The 25,865-nt window shown below is 39.0% G+C and overlaps 1 protein-coding gene across 1 annotated transcript in view; it reads right to left on the bottom strand.

The window, feature by feature from the left end:
• The window catches only part of APPBP2 (amyloid beta precursor protein binding protein 2), a 64,413-nt gene that overhangs the window by 21,680 nt on the left and 16,868 nt on the right, over positions 1-25,865 (bottom strand). The window contains exons 2-4 of the mRNA XM_081218984.1: positions 19,859-19,947; positions 15,920-16,071; positions 10,988-11,111 (exon numbers count right to left, since the gene is read on the bottom strand). Coding sequence (XP_081075110.1) covers positions 10,988-11,111; positions 15,920-16,071; positions 19,859-19,947 — 365 coding nt within the window. The remainder of the gene's footprint in view (positions 1-10,987; positions 11,112-15,919; positions 16,072-19,858; positions 19,948-25,865) is intronic.

Raw genomic sequence — 25,865 nt, 5'->3', positions numbered from 1 at the left:
TGAGAAATGGAAAAAAGTTCTGGCATAATCAAAGAACAGTTAGAAGGCCAATGTGTCTGGAGTATTTTGAATAACAGATTATATAAAGAGAGATGAGAAAGTAGAGAAAAGAAAGATTTTTATAGGGTCTTACTGGCCATGGTAAGTCATTTTGGTTGCAAAAGTGAGATTACTTGATTTATGCTGTAGAACAACGCTATCTAATAGAACTTCCTGAAATGTTCTATACCTGCTCTGCTCAGTTTGGTAGCCACAAGCGGCTACTGAGTATCTGAAATCTGCCTAGTGTGACCGAGGACTGACTTTAAATTTTTAATGTTAATTAATTTTCTTTTTAATTTTTAAAATTTATTTATTTATTTATTTTTGGTTGCATTGTGTCTTCGTTGCTGTGTGCAGGCTTTCTTTAATTGTGGCAAACGGGGTCTACTCTTTGTTGTGGTGCACAGGCTTCTCACTGCAGTGGCTTCTCTTGTTGTGGAGCACGGGCTCTAGGTGCGTGGGCTTCAGTAGCTGTGGCACATGGGCTCAGTAGTTTAGTTGCTCCGTGGCATGTGGGATCTTCCCGGACCAGGGCTCGAACTGGTGTCCCCTGCATTGGCAGCATATTGCTAACCACTGCGCCACCAGGGAAGTCCCATAATGTTAATTTAAATAGTCACATATGGTTAATGGCTACCATACTGAACAGTGCGACTCTAGAAAGATTGCTCTGGTTGCAGTGTGGAGAATGGATTACAGTAAAGCCAAGAGCGGAAGCAAGGCAACCAGGACAGAAGATATTACAACAGCCCAGAAAAAAAACCCTTGAGAAAAAAAGGATTGGTATAAGAAATACAGATTTGATAGTTATCCAAATGGCCAAATGAGAAAAAAGTTAAATTTAGAGAATTTAAAGAACAGTGCTCACCAATCATTTCTACAATACTAAGAACTGCATTTCCAGCAAACTTCACTATAGATATTCTGCCTAAAAATTAGTTTCTGGAAATTATTTAGTAATTGGTGGGGGTAGCAGACTACATATTTTATGCCAGAAAAGCACAGCTTGATATTTTCTCCAGTCTCCACTGATGATCTATTGAAACAAAAGGGCAAATTCAACATATGGAGACTCTTCAGGGTCTGTGTGTCCATCTGGGCTGACAACGAGCAAGATGCAGGATCCAAAAAACTTTTGGTCCAACTAAGGATCTAATTTTGCCTCAACGTTCAGCCTAATAAAAAGGCAGGTTCTCAAGGCTCTCCAAATGTGGCACTGCCATGTAAGCACAGTATTTTATTTTAATAGTTTTTAAAGATAGATTTTATTTTCTAGAGCAGTTTTAGATTCACAGCAAAACTGAGAAGATACAGAGATTTCCCATATTCCTCTAGCCCCATAGTATTTTATTTTTATGACAACGTAAAATCATAGCTCCTTGATCAATAGCTATTATCAAAAGCAATTACTATGGGACCTCCCTGGTGGTGCAGTGGTTAAGAATCCACCTGCCAATGCAGGGGACATGGGTTCGATCCCTGGTTCGGGAAGATCCCACATGCCGTGGAGCAACTAAGCCCATGTGCGAAAGCTACTGAGCCTGCGATCTAGAGTCCACGAGCTACAACTATTGAAGCCCATGCGCCTAGAGCCCGTGCTCCACAACAAAAGCCATTTGAATGAGATGCCTGCGCACTGCAACGAAGAGGAGCCCACGCTCGCCACAACTAGAGAAAGCCTGTGCACAGCAACAAAGACCCAATGCAGCCAAAAATAATAAATAAATAAGTAAATTTAAAAAATAAATTTAAAAAAGCAATTACTATTTAATTAGTTAAGTTATTCATTGTTTGAAGTGGAAAATATACAAATCTAGAGGTCACTAGTTTATAAATATATTTACTATAAGATTGATCAAGATGACTAGTTAGATCCTCATTAGATAGACATGACAAAAATAAAATCTTAGAAGTAAACCCAAAGGAAAAAATTTCTCTCCTGCTTATGCAAGCATATTTTTCTATGAACTACTTAAGAATTTTAGAAATAAATGATAAACTGAAAGGGGAGGGTTGGGTAATTTTAAAAAAAGACTGGTGGGCTTTTTAAAAAATTGTGGTGAAATATATAACATGAAATTTGTCATATTAACCATTCTTAAATGTACAGCTTGGTGGTATTAATTATATTTACCATGTTTACAACCATCACCACCATGCATTTCCATAACTTTTCATCACCCCAAACACACACTATAATACACAATAGCTTCCCATTCTCTCCTTACACCCCCCAGCTCCTGGTAACCTTTAATCTATTTCTCGTTTCTATCAATTTATCTATTCTAGGTATTTAAGTAAAATCATACAGTATCTGTCTTTATATATCTGTCTTATTTCACTTAGAATATTACTTTCAAAATTCACCTATGTTGTAGCATACATCAAAACTGGCTGAATAATATTCCACTGTATATACAGTTGACCCTTGAACAACGTGACGGGGGGCGGGGGGTTAGGGACATTGACCCTCCAGGGCAATAAAAAAAAATCCACATATAACTTTACAGTCAGCCCTTTGTATCTGTGGATTCAACCAAGAGTAGACTGTGTAGTACTGTAGTATGTATGTACTGGAAAAAAAAAATCCGTGTATTAAGTGGACACTCGCTGTTCAAACCCACGTTGTTTAAGGGTTCTTTTGTCGATGGATACTTGGGTCATTTCCACCTTCTGGCTAATGTGAAATATTCTGCAATGAACACTAACACACAGGTATCTGTTTGTGTCCCAGTTTTCAATTCTCTGCGATATTTATACCTAGGATTGAAATGGCTGGGTCATATGGTAATTTTTTTTGCTCAGCTTTTTAAGGAACCACCAAACTATTCCAAAGCAGCTGCTCCATTTTACATTCCCATTAGCAATGCATGAGGATTCCAATTTCTCCATTCTTATTAACACTTATTTTGTTTCTTCCTTCCCTCCTTTCCTTCTTTGCTCTCCCTTCCCTCCCTCTCTCTTTTTCCTCCTTCCTTCCCTCCCCCCCTTTCGTTTTCTTTTCTTTTCTTTCTTACATTACAGCCAAACGGGCAGATGTGAAGTGGTATTTCATTGTTTTTGATTTGCATTTCCCTAATGACAAATGATGCTTATTGGCCATTTATCTATCTTCTTTGGAGAAATGTCTATTCAAATCCCTTACCCATTTTTAAATTGGGTTGATTGTTGTTGTTGAATCGTAGTACTTGAAATATTCTGAATACTAGACCCTTATTTGATATACGATTTACAAATATTTCTCCTATTCCATAGGCTGTCTTTTCACTTTCTTGATAATGTCCTCTATGTACAAAAGTTTTTAATATTGGTGAATTCCAATTCACCTGTGAACAGAGATAGTTTTACTTCTTTCTTTCCAACACGGATGCATTTAATTTTATTTTATTTTTGTCTAATTGCTTTGGCTAGAACTTTCAGGACACAGATGAATATTAGTAGTGAAAGCAGGCATCCTTGTCATGTTCTTGATCTCAGGGAGAAAGATTTGAATATAATGTTAGCTGTGAGTTTTTCATAAATGCCTTTTATCATATTAAGGGAGGTTCCTCTATTCCTAGTTTTCTGAATGTTTCTATCATGAAAAGGTGCTGGATTTTGTCAAATGTCTTTTGTGTCAGTTGACATAACCATGGTTTTCACCCTTCATTCTACTAATGTGGTGTATACTGCATTAATTTTCTTACGTTGAATCACCTCTGCGTTCCTGGGATAAATCCCACTTAGTAATGGTGCATAATCCTTCTATATTCTTTTTTTTTTTTTTTTTTTTTTTTTTGCGGTACGGGGGCCTCTCACTGTTGTGGCCTCTCCCGTTGCGGAGCACAGGCTCCGGACGCACAGGCTCAGCGGCCATGGCTCACGGGCCCAGCCGGTCCGCGGCATGTGGGATCCTCCCGGACCGGGGCACAAACCCGTGTCCCCTGCATCGGCAGGTGGACTCCCAACCACTGCGCCACCAGGGAAGCCCCTCTTCTATATTCTATTGCATCCAATTTGCTAGTATTTTGTTGAGACTTACTGCATTTATATTGATAGGAGATATTAGTCTGTAATTTTCTTTTCTTTTTTCTTCTCATGTCTTTTTTCTGGTTTCGATATAAGTTAATGCTGGCCTCATAGAGTAAGTCAGGAAGTGTTCCTCCCTCTTGATTTTTTTTAAGACTTTGAGAAGAACTGGTGTTAATTCTTAATTTTTTAAAAAAATATTTATTTGGCTGCATTGGGTCTTAGTTGCAGCACGCACAATCTTCATTGTGGCGGCAGGATCTTTTGCTGTGGCAAAAGGGCTCTTCGTTGCAGTGCACGGGCTTCTCTCTAGCTGTGCTCAGGCTTAGTTGCCCCACAGCACATGGGATCTTAGTTCCTTGACCAGGGATCGAACCCGCGTCCCCTGCATTGGAAGGCAGATTCTTAACCACTGGACCACCAGGGAAGTCCCTATCTTCTTTTAATGTTTGGTACAATTCACTACTGAAGTCTTCTGGTCTTGGACTTTTCTTTTTTGGAAGGTTTTTGATTACTGATTCAATCTCTTTGTTATAGGTTTGTTCAGAATTTTCATTTTTTTCTTGGGTCAGTTTAGGTAACTTGTGTATTTCTAAGAAATACCTGTCTGGTGTGGTTTTAATTTTAAGTGGGGAAGCAAAGCACTGTGAGATGTAGCAGACACTGCTGGCTCCCTAACCAAGTCATCTTTCCCATCTCATGCTTGTTGGCAGAACCCTGATTTTGTTAGGCACTGACTCCTTTCTCATAGGACTCATAAGTAAATCATGATTAGTTTAAGCCAATCCTAACATGGTGATCCCATTCAGATTGCCACTGATTGATTTAGAGGTCAACAAACGACCTAGCTCTGGTTAATGAGACTCAAGGGTACATCAGCTAGGTGGTTTCTGAGAAAGGCTCCTTTGTCATTAGAGATAAAATATGGTCTTTCTTCTGCTGGACAATGTGGAATCTGCATGTGATACCTCAAACCACAGCAGCAGTCTTAAAATCACTGGGGATAGAGGAGCCAGAAGATGGAAAAAACCTAGTTCCCCGATAACCTCTATGAATTCTGAATTAACCCATCCTGGAGGTACTCGACTTTGTAGTATCTTTTTAATCAAATTCTTTGTATTTTTAGGGTGCTGTGTTTATGCAGAGGGCTACTATCTTATTTGCTATAATGGGTTTATGGCCTTTTTGTGGATTGTACATTTTATTATCAATATCCCTTTTGTATCAACTAATGGTTTTTATCCTGAATTCTGCTTTTATTGTTAATATTATTGTCTAGGGGTATTTTCTTTTAACAATATATAGCTGGGTTTCATTTTTTATTTATTTTATTTTATTTATTTATTTATTTATTTATTTATTTATTTATTTATTTTTTTGCGGTACGCGGGCCTCTCACTGTTGTGGCCTCTCCCGTTGCGGAGCACAGGCTCCGGACACGCAGGCTCAGCGGCCATGGCTCACGGGCCTAGCCGCTCCACGGCATGTGGGATCTTCCCAGACCGGGGCACGAACCCGTGTCCCCTGCATCGGCAGGCGGACTCTCAACCACTGTGCCACCAGGGAAGCCCTATTTTATTTTTTTTAAAGAATTGCTTTATTTTTTTATTTTTGGCTGCGTCGGGTCTTAGTTGTGGGATCTGCCTTGCACCATGTGGGATCTTTCGTTTGCAGTGCGTGGGCTCCAGAGCATGTGGGCTCTGTAGTTTGCAGCACACAGGCTCTCTAGTTGAGGAACGGGGGCTTAGCTGCCCCACAGCATGTGGGATCTTAGTTCCCCGATCAGGGATGGAACCCGCATCCCCTGCATTGGAAGGCAGATTCTTCACCACTGGACCACCAGGGAAGTCCCTGGGTTTCAGTTTTTAACCTTCCTGGCAGTCGCTGTTTCTAGATAGGGGAATGGAGCCCATTTACATGGTCATAGTTATATTTGGTTTTAATTGTTTCACATTTTTCAGTTATCATACTTAGTTATTTCCTCTATTCTCTTTGCTTATCTATCTACCTTGGACAAGTTTCCAATCATTCTTACCCCTACTCCCACTATTCTAATTTAGAATGTCTATTGTACTTTTCCATTAGTCAATTTATTATATACCCCTCCCTAGCACTGACAATGTTTGAACATTAAATGATAGGCATTCATATTCCCCTTACCAAGATGAGACCTTTATAATACTTTCTTATACTACTACATTTTCCCAAATGTGTATTTTTAAAATAGGCTATTATATAATATATGCCCAACAGCAAGCAACCTGAACATAATAACATGAGCCTCAATTTTCCATCCAAAAAGGTTTTTTGCCAACTTGAATACATCAAGTTTTAGGGATATATGTGATAACATTTTGAAATTTATAATATTTAAATCATCTTTATGTTATGTTATAGATACATATTTAAAATCTAAATTTTCAAAAATTAATTCTCCTTCTTGTAATTTATGAAATGTTACCCAAACTATTCACATGCATCTTAAAACATTTATCTTCATCATCACCAAACTACTTCTGAGTCATCTAACAGTTTTTCAGAGTAAAACATTTTCACTTGCTTGAAAATCAGCACTTTTGAGTCTGGTATCATGTCCCTAGAAATGTTATCCAAAGGTACCAGCAATCATTTGCAAAGCATTAAGACAGTTGGGCTTTCCCATTCCACCTAAGACAAGGAGACACCCATAATCTCCACAACCAAACCACTTAATGCATCACATTTCAAAGTAATATCCAAGAAGCCAGTTTAAAGATATCTAACACAACTATAAGGTTATGACCCCTAGAATAATTCTAAATTTTGTGTTAAATTATGTTAAATTCCATTGCTTCCGTAAAAAGAAAATTCTGCCAGGTGACCTCTATGAGCTTCCTGTTATTGGCACTGGCTGAGTTTCAGGCTAACATTTCTTTCCCAAACAGTACTTTGTTGTTCAAAACAAGAGACTTGAAAGAACATCACATAACATGAGGGACTTTGTAAGGCAACTCTTTTTTCAATTTTCAGGTGGAAAAAACACAAACTTACCTTACATTTAATAGTATGTGGTAACTGAGAATTTCTGTCTTGTTATTTCTAAAATTTCCCTTTCATTTCCAGTTTGAAAAAAAATCCTTACATAAGACATATGACAAATTCACCATTTGTTCTTCATTCTTTCCGCTCCATTACGTCCAACTATATATGACAATATTCACTGCTTACCACTGTTTCTACACCAGCTTCCCCTGTCTTGAGATTTGTTACTATTGAACTTTTATTTGGTCAGAGATATTTATTGACTATTTTCCTCAGATAAAGTACCTGGAGGTATATTTGGTATCTACAAATTTGAAAAATCTGAATTTTATCCTAAAAGTTTGTGAAGTGCAGTATTTTCTCAGTAATTGAGATACTGCTCTTCTCTCTTAGCTTCTAACTCCTGTTTATCCTTGGATTTCAAGAAATTCACGTGCTTCGGGCTCAAGGTTCTTTTTCAATCTAGATTCAAGTCTTTTCCCTCCAGTTCAGGAAGTTCCATTTTTCACTTAAAATCCCCAAAACACACCAAAATAATAATTGTGGTTATTTCTAGGCAGCAGGGTTACAGATAATATTTATTTTCTTCTTCATAGTTTTCTGTATGTTTTCAATTTGTTTGGTAATAGACACGCACATGAGCAGAACAAACAAAGCTATTAAATAGAAAGCAAGTAAACGAAACTAGGCAGAGACTTCAACGAATAAAACAAAGACTGAGAAATGGTACCAGATTTAACAAGAAGAGTCTCTGATACTTGCTCTATACTGCTTCCATGCCAGCCCCAGATTAGAAAATAGTTTTGTGCTATTAAAGTTAAAAACACCCTGTTACATTAGGCTCAAAGCTCCTGGGATTGGCTAAAGGATTTCATTAGTATCTGTTCTCCAAAATAATCCTCTCCCAAATCAGTTAAAAGCTAAGTAAGAATAATTTAATATTTTTTCAAAAAATACTACTATAATAATAAAAATTATCTTAACATCTGTAATGGCCAAGAATTTAGCAAGCAAAGCTGTGTAGAAGCAAATTTTATTTTGAAATTTAAAATTCTTAAGAACAAGATGTCTAGGTATGTAGGCAGTAAGCTGGTATAAATAGTTTTGTTTCTTGGCACAGGTATTTTCCTATTCACATGTGCTTGTTCTGAAAACAGCCCGAGCACTCACAGTATTTACAGTTACCTGTCCAATATTCCCCTCTCCTCCTTCCTTAATGTAGACCCATGAGTTCATTTGGGGCAGCAAAATGCACAGTTAAAAATGTTTTGCTCTCCAGACCACCTTATACTGGTTGGAGGATGTGCAGAATGTGTCCCAGTTTCCCAGTTTCAAAGAGAGGTAATAAGTAAAGAAGATAAGGCTAGGCCTCTGGGAAAGCTACTTTTTCTTACTGAAAGAAAAAAAAAAAAAAAAAAAGAAAAAGGAAGCAGACTCAGCGGGCATGAGTCCTTTGCCCTTCTCCTTGCCCGTAGCATTTGCAAACATAATGAAGTGAGCTACATGCTAAAGATGACAAAATAGGAAAAAGAAGAGGAGTCCTGGTCCTTTGAGAAAACTAAACCTCTTGGTTATATTAATGCAAAATTTATATAAGAGACTTAAAATCAGACAGATAGGAGAAATGTTAGTTATCTGGATGGAATAAATCTTCTGACTTTGTGCATAAAAAGCAAGCACTGGGCTTCCCTGGTGGCGCAGTGGTTGAGAGTCCGCCTGCCGATGCAGGGGACACGGGTTCGTGCCCCTATCCCGGAAGATCCCACATGCCGCGCAGCGGCTGGGCCCGCGAGCCATGGCCGCGGAGCCTGTGTGTCCGGAGCCTGTGCTCCGCAACGGGAGAGGCCACAGCAGTGAGAGGCCCGCGTACAGCAAAAAGAAAAAAAAAAAAAAAAAAAAAAAAAAAAAAGCAAGCACTTACAAGAAGAAAATGTTTTACCTTTTGGTCAAAAGACTGCTTGCAGTGAAAGAGCAATCTACAATGAAAATCATACAAAATGGGTTTTCTGTTCTAAATTAACTAGTTCATACACAAAGAAACATTTAGCTAGCCCCTAAAATCCATATGAGATAGTCTAGTCTTCTATTCCTAGGATGGGCAGAAGTGGGGAGGAAAGATGACACAGATTGTCAGTACTACAAACTACAGGTCCAGTACCAAGCCTTTTATAGTTTCTGAGCACAAGTATTACTATAATTTATCATAAATATCTGTGGGAAATTACCCTAAGCTTCTAAAGTATTATTTATAATTAAGTTTGCACATTATAAAATTAACTTCAGGATTTGAATGTTTGTCTAACACAGGTAAGCCCTGTATAAAATGGAGTAATAACCTCAAAAGACTGAGCAGAGAGAGCTTTAGTCAACAGGAGCATAGATCAACAATGGTTTTATATAGAAGAACCTGTATTCTAGCTCTGAAGAGGTGCAGATTTAATTAACTCATCTCTAAGGTACAAAAAAAATATATGACCCCTTATTCAAAAAAATAGAAGACTATAAATTCAGTAAACTGACCAGACTCTAGTTAACTTAGGACAAAGAATTATTTTGTTATTTTTTCAACTTTATTTCGATTTCCCCTTAGTTTCATAAAAAAATTCTTTTTAAGAAATGTCAAATCAAATGGGGCGGACAGAGAGAAAACCTACATGAAAATAGCTAAAACTAAACGTTACATATACAAAAAAAAGACAGTAAAATCAAAGAGTTACTTCTGTATCTGCTTGCCTTTCATTTAAGTACATCTGTTAAAAAAATGTATCTTAAAGAAAGTTAGGGGGACCTCCCTGGCTGTCCAGTGGTTAAGACTTCGCCTTCCAATGCAGGGGTGTGGGTTCAATCCCTGGTCAGGGAGCTAAGATCCCAGGTGCCTCGCAGCCAAAAATCCAAAACATAAGACAGAAGCAATACTATAACAAATTCAATAAAGATTTAAAAAATGGTCCACATCAAAAAAAAAAAAGAACGGTTAGGGACTTCCCTGGTGGTCCAGTGGCTAAGACTCCATGCTCCCAATGCAGGGGACCTGGGTTTGATCCCTGGTCAGGGAACTAGATCCCACATGCTGCAACTAAAAACAAAAGATCCCACATGCCACAACCAAAGATCCCACACACCTCAACGAAGATCCCGCAAGCAGCAACAAAGATTCCCGCGTGCCACAACTAAGACCCCGTGCAGCCAAATAAATAATAAATAAAGATTTTTTTTAAGAAAAGGTTATTTAGGGGCTTCCCTGGTGGCGCAGTGCTTGAGAGTCCGCCTGTCAATGCAGGGGACGCGGGTTCGTGCCCCGGTCCGGGAAGATCCCACATGTTGCGGAGCGGCTGGGCCCGTGAGCCATGGCCGTTGAGCCTGCGCATCCGGAGCCTGTGCTCCACAACGGGAGAGCCCACAACAGTGAGAGGCCCGCGTACCGCAAAAAAAAAAAAAAAAAAAAAAAAAAAAGGTTATTTAGAAGTAAAATATTAATCAGGTTATGTACAATTCCAAAAATGTAAACGGAGCACAGTAAAAACAAAACAAAACACACACACACATACACACACACACACACACAAAACCAAGAAGGGACTTCCCTCGTGGCACAGTGGTCAAGAATCTGCCTGCCAATGCAGGGGACACTGGTTTGATCCCTGGTCCAGGAAGATCCCACATGCCACGGAGCAACTAAACCCGTGTGCCACAACTGAGCTCGCATGCCACAACTACTGAAGCCCGTGCTCTACAACAAGAGAAGCCACCGCAAGGAGAAGCCCACACACCGCAACGAAGAGTAGCCCCCGCTCGCTGCACTAGAGAAAGCCTGCACGCAGCAACAAAGACCCAACACAGCCTAAAATAAATAAATATTTTTTAAAAAGCCACTAATACCATTACAGCATGTAATTAAAGGACTGTTCCAACTTACCTCACACAACATTCTACTGCACGAAACCAATGAAGCATCTCATCATGTAGAGTACACAACTGAAGGCAAGACAGGAAAACTTTCTCAGCATCACTGTACCAGCCTGCATCTGAAAGAAAGCCACCTAAGGGACAAGAAAAACCAAAAGCTTTAGATAATATAATAAATCACTTGAAAGCTAAAATGACATGCTTACAATGATTATTACCTAAAATGAAAAAACCTCTGTTTAGTCTGAAACAAAGATACTAACTGTGAAATTTAAAAAAAAAAAAAAAAAGGAACTTTCAAACTAGGGAAATTAGATCAAAGTTGAGACCCTGAATAAGGAGTAAAGAGTTTTTGTTTTGTTTTGTTTTTTTACTTTCGGCTGCATTGGGTCTTCATTGCTGCGCGCGGGCTTTCTCTAGCTGCGGTGAGCAGGGGCTACTCTTTGTTGCGGTGCGCGGGCTTCTTGCTGCGGTGGCTTCTCTTGCTGTGGAGCACAGGCTCTAGGTGCGCGGGCTTCAGTAGTTGTGGCACACGGGCTCAGTAGCTGTGGCGCACGGGCTTAGGTGCTCGGCGGCATGTGGGATCTTCCCCGACCAGGGATCGAACCCATGTCCCCTGCATTGGCAGGCGGATTCTTAACCACTGCGCCACCAGGGAAGTCCCAGGAGTCAAGGGTTTTAGCCTTGGGCTTCCCTGGTGGTGCAGTGGTTAAGAATCCGCTTGCCAATGCAGGGGACATGGGTTCGATCCCTGGTCCGGGAAGATCCCACATGCCTCGGAGCAACTAAGCCCGTGTGCCACAACTACTGAGCCTGCGCTCTAGAGCCCGCAAGCCACAACTACTGAGCCCACTCGCCACAGCTACTAAGCCCGTGCACCTAGAGCCCGTGCTCTGAAGCAAGAGAAACCACCGCAATGAGAAGCCCACGCACAGCAACAAAGAGTAGCCCCTGCTCGCTGCAACTAGAGAAGGCCAGCCCATCAACGAAGACCCAGTGCAGCCCAAAATAAGTAAAATAAATAAATTTTTTAAAAAAAGTTTTAGCCCTCTGAATGTACTTCATCGCCTAAGAGTTGACATTTTCCAGCTCATTAGCCACTATATTTAGTGATTTGTCTAACATGTTAATCATGCAGGGTAAACATAACTTTCCAATCTCTCCATACCCAATCCCAAAGAGGATAAAGACATCTGAATAAACTTAATCTTCTTAGCATAACAGCACATCACAGAGGTTACGCGGATGAAAGGGACAGTAGTGCTTGCTCATCTTAATGTTTTTTTAGCCAAAAATTAAACTGCTGTCCTCCAACAGTCGTAATGCATGGGGCATGTGGGCCTCATTTCCTTAGGACACTGTCCATCTTTTTAGAGGCTCCTGACCCCCTCCTAATAGTTTAATACATTTTTTGATAGTGTCAACTAATCTTAATAGCGTCAATAGTATCTGGGTCAAGAAAAAATATATTTTGCTCAGACTGGTGTTTCATGTTTGATCAAAGCTATAGGAAGTGAAACAAATATTTTAACTGGAGAGAAGTGTGCTTTAGAACACTTTTTTATCCCCCCAAATATGACATTTTAGGGTCCTCACTGAATGACTGGAATAATGAGATTATAATATTCATACGAAGCAACCTCCTACTCATTATCTCAACATATTGTGCACTGTGCTGGGTTATTAGGCTGTTATCTCTCGGCTTCAAACCAACCCTTCTAGACTGTTTTATGACGCTGGGCTAGGACTCTATAACCACATTTCTCCTCTGCCAGCTGGCTCCCTAGTAGTCTCTACCAAAGAAGGCACGAGAGAGAAAGACTGTAAGACTGGAGAAGTAAGAGACACTCCCTGATAGCTTCCAGTTTCTGCCAGCAATGCCCCTGCTAACAGCAGTGTCCCAGGGTAATGTTTCTTTACTCTGGCAGTGGCAATTCATCTCAGTAAGCCAATTCCAGCTGCAGTTTTCCAACACTTACAGAACCTGATTCACAGCACCCCATCAGAGAGGTACTAGTACCAGCCAGTCAGGTGTCCCTCCTAGAGGTCGAGATTCTAGACCCACGAGCTCCCTTCTCAGAACTCTGAGGCACCTCTACCAGCCAAGCAGCATCCCAGCTCTGCGAGGTACCTCCTCAAGCTTCTTTTTTTTTTTTTTTCTTTTGGCCACGCCATGCAGCTTGTGGGATCTTAGTTCCCTGACCAGGGACTGAACGCTGTGAAAATACTAAAGACCTTTAAATCATATACTTTAAATGGGTGCACTGTATGGTATGTGAATTATATCTCAATAAAGCTGTTATTTTTTAAAAGTTTCCATCATGTATACTTCTGGTATGAAGTGTTTTCACTGTTTTGGTAATTTTAGGATCAAGACTGATAATATAACTGAATCTGTTAGGACTTGGTTCTAACTCCAAGATACTTGTTCCATCTGGCTCCTTACAGTAGCCAGACGGGTACAAGTGAAGAGACAACAGAGGACCTCAGTGAACATTAGCCTTCCTGCCTTTCATCTTCCTCGATACTAAACATCTCCCACACAGATTTTTACATGACTACCTAGGACTAAATGGATGTCAATATTAACATTCATCTAGGTCACAAACACTCTATTAAGAAACATTCTTTAGTCACAATTCTTTGTTGCAATTTATACTCCACAGGACTATCAAAGGACAAATGCTGAAGGTTGTTTTCAGAAAAGAATGTTCTTAAGTACCTCCAAGCAAACTCTCTATGACCACTACAAAAAAAATTTTTTTTTCCTAATACTGAAGGAAATGATCATGAAAACTTGGCAAAGAAAGTAAATGTGCACGTGCCAAAGAGAGAGAGAGAGAGAAAACATGCACACACACGCATTAATGTGAGAAGTTAAAAATGAAAGGTAGGGCTTCCCTGGTGGCTCAGTGGTTAAGAATCCACCTGCCAATGCAGGGGACACGGGTTCAAGCCCTTGTCCGGGAAGATCCTACATGCTGTGGAGCGACTAAGCCCGTGTGCTGCTACTGAAGCCCGTGCGCCTAGAGCCCGTGCTCTGCAACAAGAGGAGCCACCACAATGAGAAGCCCGCGCACCGCAACAAACAGTAGCCCCCCACTCCCCGCAACTAGAGAAAGCCTGCGTGCAGCAACAAAGACCCAACGCAGCCAAAACTAAATAAATAAAATAAATAAATTTATAAAATAAAAAAATGGGCAGAGGATCTGAATAGACATTCTTCCAAAAAAGACATACAGATGGCCAATAGATACATGAAAAGATGCTCCACAACACTAATCATCAGGGAAATGCAAATCAAAACCACAATGAGATACCACCTCACACCTGTCAGGATGGCTGTCATCACCAGAAAACAACAAATAACGAGTGTTCGCGAGGGTGTGGAGACAAGGGAACCCTCCTGCACTGCTGGTGGGGCTGTAAGTTGGCACAGCCACTATGGAGAACCGTGTGGACGTTGCTCAAAAAATTTAATGTAGAACTGCCACATGATCTAGCAATTTCACTTCTGGGTATTTATCCAAAAAAGGCAAAAACACTAACTCAAAAAAGATATATGCACCTCAATGTCCAGTGAAGCATTATTTATAATAGCCAAGATATGTAAGCAACCTAAATGTCCATCAATAGATGAATGAACGGATAAAGAAGGTGTGAGATATATTTATACACACAACAGTGGAATATTACCCAACCACAAAAATTAAACATAAAAAAAAAAGAAATCTTGTGACAACACAGATGGATCTAGAGGGTATCATGCTAAGTGAAATAAGTCAGACAGAGAAAGACAAATACCATATGATCTCACTTATACGTCGACTCTAAAAATCAAAACAAACAAAACAAAATGAAAATAGACTCGTAGATACAGAGACCAAACAGTTGGTTGCCAGAGAAAGGAGGTGAGGTGTGGGGTGAAATAGGTGAAGGGGGTTAAGAGGTCTGAGCCTCCAGTTAGAAAATAAATAAGCCATGGGAATGTAATATACAGCCTAAGGAACATGGTCAATAATACTGTAATAACTTTATACAGGGACTATACTTGTCATGGCAATCATTTCATAAAGTATGCAAATTCCAAATCACTATGCAGTACACCTGAAACCAACATAATACTGTATGTCAACTACTTTTAAATAAAACACACACACACACAAATGAGTATATGTAAAAACCAATGAAAGTTAAGTAAGGTCTATAGTCTAGGTAACAGTATTAAACCAGTATCAATTTCCTGGTTTTGATACTGTCTGTAAATCTACAATCATTTCAAAATAAAAATTTTTCCAAAAACAAAGTAAAAAGGTAGCAATAACTTGAATAAATAATTGCCCGAGACATACTTATCTACGTAGATTTGTAAAAGCCATACTAAAATGTTATGCAAACATTAAATGATATTTTTCTATGTGTGTAGCATACAAAACCTTTTCAGAATCCTTTTCCATTTATGTTTTTAGAATTCTCATACCCATGAGGAAATGGAGATTTACCCTCATTTTAGAGATGGGAAGACGGCGGTCCCAAAAGGGTTAAGTCCCATGTCACAACACACAGTAAGCTGGCGACAGAGGTTGGTAGCAGCTTGACATGGTAGAAAGGTAAGTGGTTCGGAATCACAGGGCCACGGGATTCTAAACTTAGCTCCATTACTATGGGACGTGAGCACGTTACTCAACTCTTCTGAGTCCGTTTCCTCGTTTCTAAAACGCTATGAATACCCTCACATCATTGGAATTTTCTCGAAAGACAGCATTTAGATACACAGTATCATACTTAGCACAAAGTTAATGTTTAATGTACCACATCTAGTTCTTCTCATGACCTCCCATGTTGTCCTTGGGAATGTCCTGTGAGAATCCTTTAATGCCAGCAGGCTTAGTTCTGAGTCACGTTGCAGGACAGAACACCCCTCTGTTTTACCATGACTTACCTAAAACAAAGCCAACCTGAATGGCTTTTTCCTTTACTGCAGCATCGGATTCCGCTATGTAAGAGCACCGTCTACTGAATGAGTAGGCTAACACTGAAGCAACTTTCACACCATGATCCATCAAAGCCTGGAAACAGTGATGAAGCAAATGTCTGCAAGAGAAGGAAAAGGTCGTTTTTGTTTTTAGAAAGGTAACATATTTTGTCCTTTTAGCAAGTGCTAACTTTCACGCACATTGTTCCTTCCTGCCTCGGGTAATCTGCACGTGCTGTTCCTTCTACCTGAAAAAGCTCTTCACCACCACCACCTAGTTCTCTCCCATAAATCGGTTAGACTTCAGCTCAAATGTCACTTCCTCCAGGAGATCCTCCCTGTCTCCTGTCTCTCTCTCTTCACCAGCCTGATGGGGCCATGGTAGGCCTATCCCAGGATCCCCAAGGACCTTGTAGGTTATGTTAAGGCATTTACTCTTCTATCTAGAAGAGAACAGGGAGTCACCAAAGTATTGCCAGCCAGGAAAGATAAGATCAAATATGCTGGTAGGTCTGGGGCTCAGAGAATTATGAACAGCAGCAAGCAGCTTACTTGGGACACAGATGACCCTTGCTCAACAAACAGTGGCCTCATCCTACCTCCCCAGGGTACCTCCAGTAATTCCCTACGGTAGTGTTTTCCAGAATGAGGCATGACTATCACTAGGGGCTCTAGGCACAATTTTAGTGGCATATAACCAAATATTTTTCAAAGATTAACATATTTATTTCAATGGGGATTCAAAAATAAAACTTGCAATCTAAAAAAAGAAAAAAGAAAGGGCCAACTTGCTCTTTTGAAGTAACAGTACCATTATTTTCAAAGATAGAATAAGATAAAAAGCAACTGTTTGCCTTATGAATTATGAGGTCATAATAATTCACAATTTAGCCTAGTATCTTTTACTCAGTGGATCACTGAATGATTCTGTATATGTAAGCTGATGACAATGAAGGATGAAAACAACAACTTCTAACATCAATCTTAAAAACCAAATTGTCTTGTAATTCAACAATGACCCAATTAAAAAATGGGCAATAGATTTGAACAGAGATTCCTCCGAAGAAAATATACAAAGGCCAATAAGCACAAGAAAAGATGCTCAATATCATTAGTGATTAGGGAAATGCAAATCAAACTCACAATGAGATACGACTTCACACTATCTAGGATGGCTATAATACTACTTGTTAAAAAACAGTTGATGGCAAGGATATGGAAAAATTGGAACCCTCATACGTTGGTAATAGGGACATAGTGGGTTGGCCAAAAGGTTCATTTGGTTGTTTCCGTAAGATGGCTCTAGCAGCGCTTAGGTGTCTTTAGCTTCATTCAAAACAATTTTGTTAGACTGTATGTGACAGCTGTCAAATCAGCGTGCATTTAAAAAAACACATCAAAATTGGTGAATTTTTGTGTAGCCATTTTAATATTGAAGATGGAAGAAAAAAAGCAACATTTTCAGCATATTATGCTTTACTATTTCAAGAAAAGTAAAAACGCAACTGAAACACAAAAAAATATTTGTGCAGTATATGGAAAAGGTGCTATGACTGATTGAACATGTCCAAAGTGGTTTGCGAAGTTTCGTGCTGGAGATTTCTCACTGGATGATGCTCCACAGTTGGGTAGACCAGTTGAAGTTGAAAGCAATCAAATCGAGACATTGATTGAGAACAATCAACATTATATGGTGCGGGACATAGCTAACATACTCAAAACATCCAAATCAAGCGTTGAAAATCATTTGTACCAGCTTGGTTATACTAATTGCTTTGATGTTTGGGTTCCACATAAGTTAAGAAAAAAAAACCTTCTTGACTGTATTTCTGAATGGATTCTCTACTTAAATGTAACGAGAAAATGTTCTGTTTTTAAAACAAATTGTGATGGGTGATGAGAAGTAGATACTGTACAATAACCTGGAACGGAAGAGATCATGGGGCAAGCGAAATGAACCACTATCAACCAAATCAAAGCCCGATCTTCACCCAAGGAAGGTGATGCTGTGTATATGGTGGGATTGGAAGGGAGTCCTCTATTATGAGCTCCAAGACCGCATGTCTCTTTGATGACCAGGCAAAAACTGTTACAGCTTGGCTGGGAAGTTCTGATTCATCCGCTGTATTCACCAGACATTGCACCTTCGGATTTCCATTTATTTCTGTCTTTACAAAATTCTCTTAATGGAAAAACTTTCAATTCCCTGGGAGACAGTAAAAGGCACCTGGAGCAGTTCTTTGCTCAAAAAGATAAAAAGTTTTGAGAAGATGGAATTATGAAGTTGCCTGAAAAATGGCAGAAGATAGTGGAACAAAATGGTGAATATGCTGTTTAATAAAGTTTTTGGTGAAAATGAAAAATGTGTCTTTTACTTTTACTTAAAAACCAAAGTCACTTTTTTGGCCAACCCAATAAAATGGTGCAGCTGCTGTGGGAAACAATTTAGGAGTTACTCAAAAAGTTAAACCTAGGTTTACCCTAGTTATATATACATACAAGAGAACTGAAAATATACATCCACACACAATCTTGTCCATGAGCATTCATAGCAGCATTATTCATAATGGCCAAAAGGTAGAAACAACCCAAATGTTCATCAGCAGATGACCAGATAACCAAAACATAGTATATCCACACAATGGAAAATTGATACAAACAACAGCCATGAATGAACCTTGAAAACATTATAGGTAAAATCCAGTCACGAAAGAGCACATACTGTATAGTTCCATTTATATGAAATATCTAGAGCAGATAAACCCAGAAACAGAGAGTAGATTAATGGTAGGCTAGAGACCAGGGGTAAGGGGAAATAGGGAGTGACTGTTAATGGGTACAGGGTTTCTTTTGGGGATGATGAAAGTTTTCTAGAATTAGATAGTGGTGATAGTTGCAAAAATTTGTGAATATACTAAAAACTAATGAATTGTACAGTTTAAAATGATGAATTTATGGTATGTGAATTATCTCAATAAAAAAACTGCTTTAAACAAAATTGTAAATAACCAAGTCACTGCTTTGCATAAAGGGGGAAAAAAGTCAAACTACATGCGTTTAGTTTCACAAATATATTAAACACTTACCAAGGGATCTGGACTTGGTAAAAAGATAAGCTGAGAGATGAAAGAGAGGTAGTCCACTAAATCTTTATAATGGCCATCTTTAGAACTGCATGGAGAAATTCAAATCCTAGAAAGCTAACCTTTTCCAAGAGTAAAGAATTTCTTTAAAAAGTTTTTCTATGGCTTTCTTGTCCCAAAATGAAGCTCTCATCTATTATTTTTTAACAGATTAATTTTTAATTAGTCAACTAACCAAGAAATTTCTCTTAGGCTTAGTACACAGGTCACATCCAAAGGTATCCCTAAACAATGAAATCATGTTAATTTGTTAACATGTTACTTGTTGATTATTTTATCTTCTCTTTCTAAAATACAAACTCCATGACGAAGAGACCTTGTAAAACTTATTCACTGCTGTAACCCCAGCATCTAGAATAGTACTTGACATATACTACGCATTCTAACAAGTATTTACTTAACTTGGCAACATTCATATTAGAGATTAACAATATTTTGTAAAACTACATTCTTATTTTCCCAGAAATGTAGGTTCGGAAAAAGAAATGGCATTTCAAGTAAATTTAGGCAAGAATGCTAAAGAGAACAGCAAGGACAATCAAAGGCCATGTCACCTACATCCACATGTAACTCCTACTACATAATAGCCAGAACGGGGAAGATGAATTCAGTCTTTCTTGAACACAAAAAGCAAAGGTGGTACTGATGGTTTCAAAACAATATGAATGTACTTACTGCTACTGAACTGTACACTTAAAATATGGTCACAATGGTAAAATTCAGATATGTACAGTTTACCACAATTGTTACAAAATGAGTTTACCTTTTATCCAAAGCTCTCAATACTTTAGCAAAAACTTCCAATTCACAAAATTCACTGCCCAGTTGACATAAGCGTCCCTGTTGGTACAGCTGAAATTAAAAACAAACAAAAAAAGATAACATTAAAAATTTTTAATTTAATTTCAATTTCTACTTTACTTATGAATATAATTTGATGGAGTTAATATTTGATGAATTTATGACTATTACTCAAAGTTAAGATTACACAGTAATATCAGGGAAGATGCTTATGCTAAGAGAAATGTAACGCTAAGTTAACAAATCTCTATAATTCATAGAGAACACTTTAATAGTTGTATATAATATTTAGAAATTAATGTTTGTATAATAGTATATGGTACATGCTAAGTACTAAAAAGTGCTATATAATTATTTATTAAACACTAAAAACAGTTATACTCAGGACTTCCCTCGTGGAACAGGGGTTAAGAATCCGCCAGCCAATGCAGGGGACATGGTTCGATCCCTGGTCCGGGAATATCTCACATGCTGCAGAGCAACTAAGCCCGTGCGCCACAACTACTGAGTCTGCGTGCCACAACTACTGAAGTCTGAGTGGCTAGAGCCCATGCTCCACAACAAAGAGAAGCCACCACAATGAGAAGCCCACACACCACAACGAAGAATAGCCGCCGCTCGCCGCAACTAGAAAAAGCCCACGCACAGCAACGAAGACCCAATGCAGCCAAAAAATAAACAGATAAATTGATTAAAAAAGAACAATTAGGGCTTCCCTAGTGGCACAGCGGTTGAGAGTCTGCCTGCCGATGCAGGGGACACGGGTTCGTGCCCCGGTCTGGGAAGATCCCACATGCCACGGAGCAGCTGGGCCCGTGAACCATGGCTGCTGAGCCTGTGTGTCCGGAGCCTGTGCTCCACAACAGGAGAGGCCACAACAGTGAAAGGCCCGCGTATGGCAAAAAAAAAAAAAAAAAAAAAAAAGAACAATTATATTCAAGAAACTAAACTTTTTTTTTTTTAAACAAAACTGGGTAAAGTAAAATTATCAAAATGATATCAAAGATAATATCTAGAAGCCAGAACTGGTCACTAGGCCCCATTAAGGGCTCTTCAGACCACAAAAACCTCAGTTCAGTTCCAGGCATGAAACTTCACAAGCAGACTAACAGTAAATTATATCTAAAGTAATCCAGCATGGCAGGATTTCTGATCATGTCACAATCATTTACACCTTTTGCTTGACTTTTTTTTCTTTAACATCTTTATTGGAGTGTAATTGCTTTACAATGTCCTGTTGGTTTCTGCTGTGTAACAAAAGTGAATCAGCTATATGTATACATATATCACCACATGCCCTCCCTCTTGCATCTCCCTCCCACCCTCCCTATCCCACCCCTCTAGGTGGTCACAAAGCACCGAGCTGATCTCCCTGTGCGATGCAGCTGCTTCCCACTAGTTATCTGTTTTACGTTTGGTAGTGTATATATGCTACTCTCTCACTTCGTCCCAGGTTACCCTTCCCCCTCCCCGTGTCCTCAACTCCACTGGCTATGTCTGCATCTTTATTCCTGTCCTGACCCTAGGTTCATCAGAACCTTTTTTTTTTTTTAGATTCCACATATATGTGTTAGCATACGGTATTTGTTTTTCTCTTTTTGAATTACTTCACTCTGTATGACAGACTCTAAGTCCTTCCAACTCACTACAACTAGTTCAATTTCGTTTCTTTTTATGGCTGAGTAATATTCCATTGTATATATGTGCCACATTTTCTTTATCCATTCATCTGTTGATGGACACTTAGGTTGCTTCCATGTCCCAGCTATTGTAAATAGTGCTGCAATGAACACTGTGGTACATGTCTCTTTTTGAATTATGGTTTTCTCAGGGTACAGGCCCAGTAGTGGGATTTTTGGGTCATATGGTAGTTCTATTTTTAGTTTTTTAAAGAACCTCCATAGTGTTCTCCGTGACTGTATCAATTTACATTCCTAACAACAGTGCAAGAGGGCTCCCTTTTCTCCACACCCTCACCAGCATTTATTGTTTGTAGATCTTTTGATGATGGCCATTCTGACCCCTGTGAGGTGATACCTCACTGTAGTTTTGATTTGCATTTCTCTAATGATTAGTGATATTGAGCATCTTTTCATGAGTTTGTTGGCAATCTGTATATCTTCTATGCAGAAATGTCTATTTAGGTCTTCTACCCATCTCTGGATTGGGTTCTTTGTTTTTTTGATATTGAGCTACTTGTATATTTTGGAGATTAATCCTTTGTCAGTTGTTTTGTTTGCAAATATTTTCTCCCATTCTGTGGGTTGTCTTTTGGTCTTGTTTATGGTTTCCTTTGCTGTGCAAAAGCTTTGAAGTTTCATTAGGTCCCATTTGTTTATTTTTGTTTTTATTTCCATTTCTCTAGGAGGTGGGTCAAAAAGGATCTTGCTGTGATTTCCGTCATAGAGTGTTCTGCCTATGTTTTCCTCTAAGAGTTTTATAGTGTCTGGCCTTACATTTAGGTCTTTAATCCATTTTGAGTTTATTTTTGTGTATGGTGTTAGGAAGTGTTCTAATTTCATTCTTTTACATGTAACTGTCCAGATTTCCCAGCATCACTTATTGAAGAGGTTGTCTTTTCTCCACTGTATGTTCTTGCCTCCTTTATCAACAATAAGACCCATATGTGCAAGGATTTATCTCTGGGCTTTCTATCCTGTTCATTGATCTGTATTTCTCTTTTGTTGCAGTACCATACTGTCTTGATTACTGTAGCTTTGTAGTATAGTCTGAAGTCCGGGAGCCTGATTCCTCCAGCTCCATTTTTTTTTCTCAAGATTGCTTTGGCTATTCGGGGTCTTTTGTATTTCCATACAAATTGTGAAGTTTTTTGTTCTAGTTCTGTGAAAAATGCCATTGGTAGTTTGATAGGGATTGCACTGAATCTGTAGATCGCTTTGGGTAGTATAGTCATTTTCACAATGCTGATTCTTCCAATCCAAGAACATGGTATATCTCTCTATCTGTTTGTATCGTCTTTAATTTCTTTTATCAGTGTCTTGTAGTTTTCTGCATACAGGTCTTTTGTCTTCTTAGGTAGGTTTATTCCGAGGTATTTTATTATTTTTGTTGCAATGGTAAATGGGAGTGTTTCCCTGATTTCTTTCAGATTTTTCGTCGTTAGTGTATAGGAATGCAAGAGATGTGTGCATTAATTTTGTATCCTGCTACTTTACCAAATTCATTGATTAGCTCTAGTAGTGTTCTGGTAGCATCTTTAGGATTCTCTATGTATAGTATCATGTCATCTTCAAACAGTGACAGTTTAACTTCTTCTTTTCCAATTTGGATTCCTTTTATTTCTTTTGCTTCTCTGATTGCCATGGCTAAAACTTCCAAAACTATGTTGAATAACAGTGGTGAGAGTGGACATCCTTGTCTTGTTCCTTGATCTTAGAGGAAATGGTTTCAGTTTTTTACCACTGAGAACGATGTTGGCTGCGCGTTTGTCATATATGGCCTTTATTATGTTGAGGTAGGTTCCCTCTATGCCCACTTTCTGGAGAGTTTTTTATCATAAATGGGTGCTGAATTCTGTCAAAAGCCTTTTCTGCTTCTATTGAGATTATCTTATGGTTTTTATCCTTCAGTTTGTTAATATGGTGTATCACACTGATTGATTTGGTATATTGAAGAATCCTTGCATTCCTGGGATAAACCCCACTTGATCATGGTGTATGATCCTTTTAATGTGCGGTTGGATTCTGTTGGCTAATATTTTGTTGAGGATTTTTGCATCTATGTTTATCAGCGATATTGGCCTGTAGTTTTCTCTTTTTTGTGACATCTTTGTCTGGTTTTGGTATCAGGGTGATGGTGGCCTCATAGAATGAGTTTGGGAGTGTTCCTCCCTCTGCTATATTTTGGAAGAGTTTGAGAAGGATAGGTGTTAGCTCTTCTCTACATGTTTGATAGAATTCACCTGTGAAGCCATCTGGTCCTGGGCTTTTGTTTGTTGGAAGATTTTTTTTTTTTTTTTTTTTTTTTTTTTTTTTTTTTTTTTTGCTGTACGCAGGCCTCTCATTGCTGTGGCCTCTCCCGTTGCGGAGCACAGGCTCCGGACACACAGGCTCCGCGGCATGGCTCGCGGGCCCAGCCGCTGCGCGGCATGTGGGATCTTCTGGGATAGGGGCACGAACCCGTGTCCCCTGCATCGGCAGGCGGACTCTCAACCACTGCGCCACCAGGGAAGCCCTTGTTGGAAGATTTTTAAGCACAGTCTCAATCTCAGTGCTCGTGATTGGTCTGTTTTTATTTTCTGTTTCTTCCTGGTTCAGTCTCGGAAGGTTGTGGTTTTCTAAGAATTTGTCCATTTCTTCCAGGTTGTCCATTTTATTGGCATATAGTTGCTTGTAGTAATCTCTCATGATCCTTTGTATTTCTGCAGTGTCTGTTGTTACTTCTCCTTTTTCATTTCTAATTCTACTGATTTGAGTCTTCTCCCTTTTTTTCTTGATGAGTCTGGCTAATGGTTTATCAATTTTGTTTATCTTCTCAAAGAACCAGCTTTTAGTTTTATTGATCTTTGCTACTGTTTCCTTCATTTCTTTTTCATTTATTTCTGATCTGATCTCTATGATTTCTTTCCTCCTGCTAACTTTGGGGGTTTTTTGTTCTTCTTTCTCTAATTGCTTTAGGTGCAAGGTTAGGTTGTTTATTTGGGATGTTTCTTGTTTCTTGAGGTAGGATTGTATTGCTATAAACTTCCCTCTTAGAACTGCTTTTGCTACATCCCATAGGTTTTGGGTCGTGTTTTCATTGTCATCTGTTTCTAGGTATTTTTTGATTTCCTCAGTGATCTCTTACATTATTTAGTAGTATATTGTTTAGCCTCCATGTGTTTGTATTTTTTACAGTTTTTTTCCTGTATTGATATCTAGTCTCACAGCGTTGTGGTTGGAAGAGATACTTGATATGATTTCAGTTTTCTTAAATTTACCAAGGCTTGATTTGTGACCCAATATATGATCTATCCTGGAGAATGTTCCATGAGCACTTGAGAAGAAAGTGTATTCTGTTGTTTTTGGATGGTATGTCCTCTAAATATCAATTAAGTCCATCTTGTCTAATGTGTCATTTAAAGCTTGTGTCTCCTTATTTATTTTCATTTTGGATGATCTGTCCATTGGTGAAAGTGGAGTGTTAAAGACCCCTATTATTATTGTGTTACTGTCGATTTCCCTTTTTATGGCTGTTAGCATTTGCCTTATGTACTGAGGTCTTCCTATGTTGGGTGCGTAATATTTACAATTGTTATATCTTCTTCTTGGATTGATCCCTTGATCATTAACGTAGATTCCTTCTTTGTCTCTTCTAGTAGTCTTTATGTTAAAGTCTACTTGTCTGATATGAGAATTGCTACTCCAGCTTTCTTTTGATTTCCATTTGCATGGAATATCTTTTTCCATCCCCTCACTTTCAGTCTGTATGTGTCCCAAGGTCTTTTCATTCTTTTTTCTTTATTCTGCTCTGTGGTAGTTAGTTCCACTGTATCATCTTCCAGGTCACTTATCCGTTCTTCTGCCTCAATTATTCTGCTATTGACTCCTTCTAGAGTATTTTTAATTTATTTATTGTGTTGTTCATCACTGTTTGTTTGCTCTCTAGTTCTTCTAAGTCCTTGTTAAACGTTTCTTGTATTTTCTCTATTCTATTTCCAAGATTTTAGATCATCTTTACTCACATTACTCTGAATTCTTTTTCAGGTAGACTGCCTATTTCTTCTTCATTTGGTCTGGGGGGTTTTTACATTGCTCCTTCATCTGCTGCATATTTCTCTGTGTTCTCATTTTGTTTAACTTAGTTTGTTTGGGGTCTCCTTTTCGTGGGCTGCAGGTTTGTAGTTCCTGTTGTTTTTGGTGTCTGCCCCCAGTGGGTGAGGTTGGTTCAGTGGCTTATGTAGCCTTTCTGGTGGAGGGGACTGGTGCCTGTGTTCTGGTGGGCAGGGCCGCGTCTGGCCGTGTGTTTTG

Source organism: Mesoplodon bidens (genome assembly GCF_964165515.1).
Source record: "Mesoplodon bidens genome assembly, chromosome: 19".
NCBI classification, from domain to species: Eukaryota; Metazoa; Chordata; class Mammalia; order Artiodactyla; family Ziphiidae; genus Mesoplodon; species Mesoplodon bidens.
This window is presented reverse-complemented; position numbering and strand designations above follow the sequence as displayed.